This window comes from Rhododendron vialii, chromosome 5a (assembly GCF_030253575.1).
Source record: "Rhododendron vialii isolate Sample 1 chromosome 5a, ASM3025357v1".
Lineage (NCBI taxonomy): Eukaryota > Viridiplantae > Streptophyta > Magnoliopsida > Ericales > Ericaceae > Rhododendron > Rhododendron vialii.
Genome location: NC_080561.1, coordinates 32,349,429 through 32,356,979, shown reverse-complemented (window position 1 = coordinate 32,356,979; position 7,551 = coordinate 32,349,429). Strand labels below are relative to the sequence as shown.

The 7,551-nt window shown below is 40.6% G+C and overlaps 1 protein-coding gene across 2 annotated transcripts; it reads left to right on the top strand.

Moving 5' to 3' along the window:
- Positions 1-171: 171 nt before the first annotated feature.
- LOC131327204 (pentatricopeptide repeat-containing protein At4g33170) lies at positions 172-7,220 on the top strand. Of its 2 annotated transcripts, XM_058360249.1 has the most exons (3): positions 172-3,771; positions 4,094-4,162; positions 7,055-7,220. In XM_058360249.1, exon 1 carries the CDS (start codon positions 402-404, stop codon positions 3,486-3,488), a length of 3,087 nt encoding a protein of 1,028 aa, XP_058216232.1. In that variant the 5' UTR covers positions 172-401; the 3' UTR covers positions 3,489-3,771; positions 4,094-4,162; positions 7,055-7,220. The 2 variants fall into 2 exon arrangements, with proteins under 2 accessions (XP_058216232.1, XP_058216231.1); XM_058360248.1 differs by lacking the exon at positions 7,055-7,220 and having other exon boundaries at positions 4,094-5,038.
- Positions 7,221-7,551: the final 331 nt, after the last annotated feature.

Below are 7,551 nucleotides of genomic sequence, written 5' to 3'. Positions count from 1 at the left end.
ATTGTCCTTTTTAAAATTAATAATAATAGGAAAATGCAAAATTGTAATATTGGCTTACAAGTTTCCCATTATTCGACTATTCAGTGTGTGTTCTTTCTAATTAAAGTAATGTAGTGCGAGAGTACAACATGTCTCAAAAAAATTTAAAAATTTAAAAATAATGCTGGGCCTCAACTGTGCGTCCGTTCCTGCCCTGCGCAAACCAATGCATCTCTCTCTCTCTCTCTCTCTAATTGACGGCGTGGAGTCGTCGATGCTACCACTGTGACCGCCGGCGCAGCGGTCAACAAAGCGGCCAAGTAGTCGCCGATTCTTCGGATGGGTCCTCCTGACATGAACTCTACTACTACACAGGAGTAGAACACAAAGCTTGAGCCGAAAACGGCGGCCGAGGCCAAGTAATGCTACGAGGTTGCACCAACATTTCCTCACTCGCCAAACCCACCTCTCACCCTCCCCCTCTTCCTCCTCCTCCAACGCCACCATTTTTCTCTCTCCTCCGACTCTCCTCTCTCTCTCCTCCTCCTCCCCCGTCCTCGCCTCCTCCATTCTCCTTCCACACCTACACACAATCACAGTTTTTCTCTCTCCTCCGCGCCGCCACCTCCCGAACCTCGACCGACCGCATTCACGCCCTCATCATAACCTCCGGCCACACCTCCTCAACCACAACAGACCCTTTCCTGACCAACGCCCTCATCACCGCCTACTCCAAATGCCACTCCCTCTCCTCCGCCCGCCGCCTGTTCGACAAAACTCCCCACCGAGACATCGTCACCTGGAACTCGATCCTCGCCGCACACGCTGCCCTTTCCTTCTCCAAGGAGGAGGAGAGGGAAGCGTGTGAACATTTTCTAGAGGGTTTCCGGCTCTTTCGCCTTCTTAGGGTTTCTCCCCTTTCCCAAGCCATTAACAAGCTCAGCTTAGCACCTGTTTTGAAGTTGTGTCTTGTATCAGGTCACGTGGTGGCCGCGGAAGCGCTTCACGGGTATGCCGTTAGGATCGGGTTGGGTCGGGATGGGTTTGTTTCGGGCGCGCTTGTGAACATTTATGCAAAGTTCGGGCAGGTGAGGACTGCCCGGGCTTTGTTCGATGAGATGCCTGGATCCGAAAAGGATGCGGTGTTGTGGAACGTAATGGTAAAGGCGTTTATGCGAATGGGGCTCGAGGAGGATGCGTTTGCACTTTTCGTTGAATTTCATCGTAGTGGATTGCGTCCAGATGACCTTAGTGTGAGTTGTGTTTTTACCGGGGGCTTGGGAGATGTTCGTGATGAAAGCAGCAACGATTTTGTGGAGCAAGTTCGAGCTTATGCGACTAAACTGTTTCTGCACGGTAAAGTTTCGGATGTTTATTCGTGGAATAAGAAGTTGTCTGATTATAACAGAGCTGGTGATCATTTTTCTGCTGCTGAATGCTTTTTGGTAATGAATAGATCAAAAGTAGGCCGCGATGGCGTGACACTAGTTGTTTGTCTTGCTGCCGTTTCTGGGATTAATGACTCGGAGTTGGGACAGCAGATTCATTGTATGACAGTGAAATTGGGTTTGGATTTAGATGTTACAGTTGCAAATAGCCTTATTAACATGTATTCAAAGACCGGGTGCCTTAGTGTTGCACTCAAAGTATTTGCAAGCATGGAGGAACGGGATTTAGTTTCATGGAACTCAGTGATAACTAGTTGTGCACAAAGTGGTTTAGAGGAGGAATCTGTGACCTTCTATCTAGGTCTGTTGGATGACAACTTCAGGCCAGATCACTATACATTAGCAAGTGTTTTGAGGGCATGCTCTTCACTCACTGCAGGATTTTCTCTTGGTGAACAAATTCATGTTTATGCGTTTAAAACGGGGATCATAGCTGGCAATTTTGTTTCAACAGCACTAATTGATGTTTACTCTCGAGCAGGAAGGACGGAAGAGGCAGAGTTGCTTCTGCAAAGTAAAGACGGATTTGATTTAGCCTCATGGAATGCCATGATGTTTGGGTACATTACTTGCGACGACAGTTGCAAAGCATTAAGACTCTTCAATATAATGCACAGAAGAGGAGAGAGGTCTGATGAGATCACGATAGCTACTGCTGCAAAAGCCTGTGGTTGCTTGGTAGACTTAGAACAAGGTAGGCAAATTCATGGTCATGCCCTAAAACTTGGGGTTGATTTGGATTTATGTGTCGGTGGTAGTATTCTTGACATGTATATTAAATGTGGAGAGATGGGGGATGCGCATAACGTTTTTCAAGCAATCCCTTCGCCAGATGATGTTGCTTGGACAGCTATTATTTCGGGGTGTGTGGAAAATGGAGAAGAGGATCTTGCACTTTCAATATACCATCGGATGAGGCAGTCTGATGTACCCCCTGATGAATACACCTTTGCTACGCTCATCAAAGCCAGCTCTTGCTTAACAGCATTGGAACAAGGAAGACAAATTCATGCCAATGTGATCAAACTGGATTGTGCTTCTGACACTTATGTAGGGACGTCTCTTATTGACATGTATGCAAAATGTGGCAACATAGAAGATTCATATCGACTATTTAGAAGGATAGGTTTTGAAAATATTGCCTTGTGGAATGCCATGATGGTAGGTTTAGCTCAACACGGGCATGCCTGTGAAGCTCTCAAGCTATTCAAAGATATGAAGCTTCTTGGTATAAAGCCTGATCAAGTTACATTTGTTGGAGTTCTCTCCGCATGCAGCCATTCTGGCTTAATTTCTGAAGCTTACTCGTACTTCCATTCAATGCATCAAGATCATGGTATTCAACCAGAGATTGAGCACTATTCTTGCCTTGTTGATGCTCTTGGTCGTGCAGGACGTGTTCAAGAGGCAGAAAAGCTTATTGCATCAATGCCTTTTAAAGCATCCGCTTCAATGTATAGAGCCCTGCTTGGTGCTTGTAGGGTTCTAGGTGACTCAGAAACTGGAAAACGTGTGGCCAGTAGACTTTTGGATTTAGAGCCATTTGACTCAGCAGCTTATGTTCTTTTATCTAATATCTATGCTGCTGGCAATCAATGGGGTCAGATGGAGGATGCTAGGAATGGAATGATGAGAAAGAATGTTAAGAAGGATCCAGGATTTAGTTGGATAGATGTAAAAAATAAATTGCATTTGTTTGTGGTGGATGATAGGTCACATCCACAAGCTGACATGATATATGATAAGGTGGAGGATTTGATAACAAGGATTAAAAAGAAAGGATATGTCCCCGACACTGACTATGTGCTGCTTGATGTGGAGGAAGAAGAAAAAGAGCGAGCTCTCTATTACCATAGTGAGAAGCTAGCTATAGCTTTTGGACTGATAATCACATCTCCATCTACGGTAGTCCGGGTGATAAAAAACCTTCGAGTTTGTGGGGATTGCCATAATGCAATCAAACATATATCACAGGTTTCCCAACGTGAAATTGTGTTAAGAGATGCAAATCGATTCCATCACTTCAAAGATGGAACCTGTTCTTGTGGTGATTACTGGTAGAGTGACATTTGGTAACGATTTTGCGTTGACAAGGTTCCATGAGTTGAGAACTAGAATTCTCATGCTTCTGAGGAAAATGTGATCACCCTTCATGCTATAGTGGTTATAGAAAATCTGCAGTAGAAGCATTGAATAGTTGTCCCGGATTGAGTGTTGGTTTTGATGCTTACAACAGGCAATGGGTTTGATGCAAACTACGGAGAAAATCCATCCGATGCTTTCTTTTTGTGGAAAAAAAAAGTTCAGCCCCATGTTTCTGGCAGTCAATTTGAAGGAGTTCTAGGTACCTACAAAAATCTTGTCGTAGTGATGTTCAATTTTGGAACCACCTTTCTTCTTATGGTATTGATAGTTTCAAGTTGCAGAACAGTATTTAAATAATGAAGTCCTCTTTTTTAGTTAGATAGTGAAGTTAAATAGTAAAGTCTTCGTTATTAGTTAGGACCCAGAATATCCTTTGATGTTTTAGGTACTCCACCCTTTTCTTTTCTTTTTTTGAATTTTTTAAAGGCAGGTACTCCACCTTTAAACCTTTGTTCTTCATACTCTCCACTAGTTCATTGACTTAGTGCTGAAGTTTAATTGTTTGTTCATCACTTTTGTAGCTATGCGTTGCCGTTCCCTGCAGGCTGCCACGTATTCAAACTTTGGGATTTATTGGAACTATGTACACGGTAACTTTCTTTGGTACTTATTCACTTCAACTTATTGTTTTATTCCCGTGTGCCTCTTGCCTGGCATCAAAGTAGCATAGTTTGATACCAGGCAAGAGTTTTGTAGGCATGTTTATGTTTCTTGCATCAGGCTCCCTTGGTCATGATTTTTTTTGAACAGCAAAATATTTTTTTGAACAGCGCTCCCTTGGTCATGATGACATGTTACCTGCAGAACAAGTTCGGAAATTCTATACTTGCATGGCTATATCAGAGTTGCACCATGTGTATTAGCCAGTCTGTTTTGTTAGCTTTCAACTTGAGCCAATTGTAGTTACATTTGATATTTTTGGGGATAATCAGGCAAGTTGTACCAAGAATTCAGTTTACTGAGATCCTAGCAAGGGGCCATTCACTGGATTGAGCATCGTAGGTAAAACTTAAGCACAGAAACAGCTCAAATAGCCAAATTATACCTCCTCATGAATTTCCGTTCGGTTCATTATTATTGGGGACAAGAGGCAAGTTTTACAAGAATCAGACTAAGTTCTCTTCTATTAAACAGCAGCACTGAAATGGGTTGTACTACTGTCTGTGCATTTGCAAGTATTCCGTTGAATTGAATACACCTTTTTTTTCCCCTGATCCTATTAATTATTTAGTGTACAGGCGATTTTCTTTCACTGGCCCTTGGAGGGATCAATAGCATGATTCACATAGTCTAATATTGTTAAGTGGTAGCGGAAGGTTGTGTGTTGCTCTCACCGACCCTGTTCTTTCTTAGATCAGTTAAATTCCTTTTTAGTTGTGAATTCACAAGCTTTATGATGGGGAATACGAGGGATCACCCCACATGATGTTCAAGTTTGACCCTGGTGGATATTTTGTTATTATAGTAGTTATTTGAAGATATTATATACAAGGCGTAGTTGGAATTTAAAAGCTTTGATTTACTTATCAAAAATTTTTTTTTAAAGCTTTGATTTCTTTCCTATCATTTTTTGAGGTTGACATGTTAATCTAAAACGTAATTAAAGCTATGAAAGAACATATCTCCAGCGAACTAAACCCTTATCTGCAAACAACTTCACTGCTCTCTCTCTCTCTCTCTCTCTCTCTCTCTCTCTCTCTCTCTCTCAGTTATTGATAATCTTAGGACGGCATTTTGTAGATCTATTTCTGACTTTCACAATTAACTTAATACATGACCTTTCTTATCTAATATATCATATAAACTCTCACAAATGATGCATCAATCATTAAGAATTCTGTTATGAATCACTCAATGAGATTGCTATTATCAAAAATTGAAATATATATTATATATATTATAATTAATTAATTAAATATATACGTCCTGTCATGTCCGTATCCCCATTTTTTTAGAATTTCCGTGTCCGTGTCCGTGCATCATAGCTCATTGGACAACCGGTAATTAAAAAGCAGGAAATAGGCTTTTGCAACTCTTTTATTGCATACCAAATGTTTACACACATTCACACATAGAGCGAGAGATGTGAATTACACTCTATGAACCTATAAAATGAGGGTACTGAATTGTGAAGGTATTGAATACAAATCAAAGGAGGGAAATACCTTTTATGGTACTGATTTGATACATGACCATGTGACAAGGAACACGTTCAATGATTGCTACTACTACCCATCACATCCATAGTACCATCCCCACGCTTGAAAAGTAAAAGAAAGTGAATGAAATTTGAAATCATAGCTTAATTCTGTTGCTCATCTATTCTGACATGACCTATATGCGCAAAGAACATTGAAACTGAATAATGAAGTCCTCTTTAATAGCTAGAACCCAGCATATTCTTTGATGTCTTATCTACTCCACCTGTTGTTTTTTCTAATTTCCACAACGTCATTGACTTAGTGCTAACGTTTATTCATCATTTCTTTAGCTATGCATTGCTGTTCCTTGCCACATATTCAGACTTTGGGATTTATTGGAACTATATACCGGGTAACTTTCCTTGCTAGTTGTTTACATCAACATATGGTTTTGATGAAATCCCAGTGTGCCTCTTGCCTGGCATCAGAGTAGCATAGTTTGATGACAGGCAAAAGTTTATGGGCGTGTTTTTTGTTTCTTGCATCAGGCTCCTTGGTCATGATCACAAGGTACCTTCAGAACAAGTTCGGGAATTTTGTGCTTGCATAGCAGAGATTGCACTATGTGTATCAGCCAGTCTGTTTGTTACTGTTCAACTTGTCATCAATTTCCGTTACGTTAAGACATTTTTTGGGATAATCAGGCAAGTGGTACCAAGAATTCAACTTACTAAGATCCTAGTAAGGGGTCATTTACCAGACTCAGCATCATATGCAAAACTTAAGCACATAAACCGCTTAAATAGCCAAAATATATACCCCCTCTTGAATAGGTTCATTATTATGGGGGACAAGAGGCAAGCTTTACTAGAACCAGACTAAATAAGCTCTCATTTGTGCTCTGGATTTGAGATCTTAATGTGTGTTCTGTTTTAAGTTATTTATTTTTTTATCCTGTATGAAATCTATTTTACTGTAGTATTCATGGGTTTGACATTTTTTAATTAGCGGATACAAGACGTCCAGATGGTTTTGTAGTTGTCAAGTATGTCACGCATGTGTGAGGGTGTGATACAATCTGCGAAGTGTACTTCTATTATTAGTTAAAAATGTAGTATATTGATAGCCTTTAAAATATTTGGGTTCTCACACTAAGGGGTGTTGTACTTTTTTTTTAATTTTTTTTTATTCCAATACCTTTTGTAAAGCTATCATAAACACTAAAAATCAGTTTTAGAACAGACTCAGCCAAGCTTGTCACTTTTTCCTCTCATGAAAGCATGTCCTTTCTTACTCAAGGGGGCTCCTGTCTCTTTTTGATTATTTTCTTATTGTTCGCAGGAGATGCACCAAGAGATGAGGGTGCAAAAGATAGGGGTGACTAGGGGCGAACGGGTGGGATGGTGAACCCATGGCCGACTTCTTTTATTTTGGGGCCTCGGGTGGGATTGCACCATTGGGCTTCTACTATTATTATAAACAAATTAAAAAAACTAATTGCACAACTTCCCTAAAATATTCACACTCCCTTTTTATCCATTGGCACTTCTTTCTTGTCTTTTATTCATATAAAATGACTACATTACCCTTACCTCTTTGGTCACTTTTTTTTCATATGAAGGGCGCAATTTAGTACTTTCACGTGAATAAAGACAAAAAAGGGTGTGTCAATGGATAAAAGGGGACTGTTATTCACTCTTATGCAGGCCTCAAGCCTAATCTACAGAGAAGTAGTATTGTTTATGCTGGAGTTTGTGACCAAGTTAAAGCTCATTTACAGAGTATTATGGCAATTTCTGAGGGGTCCTTTCCTGTGAAGTACCTTGGGGTTCCTCTAA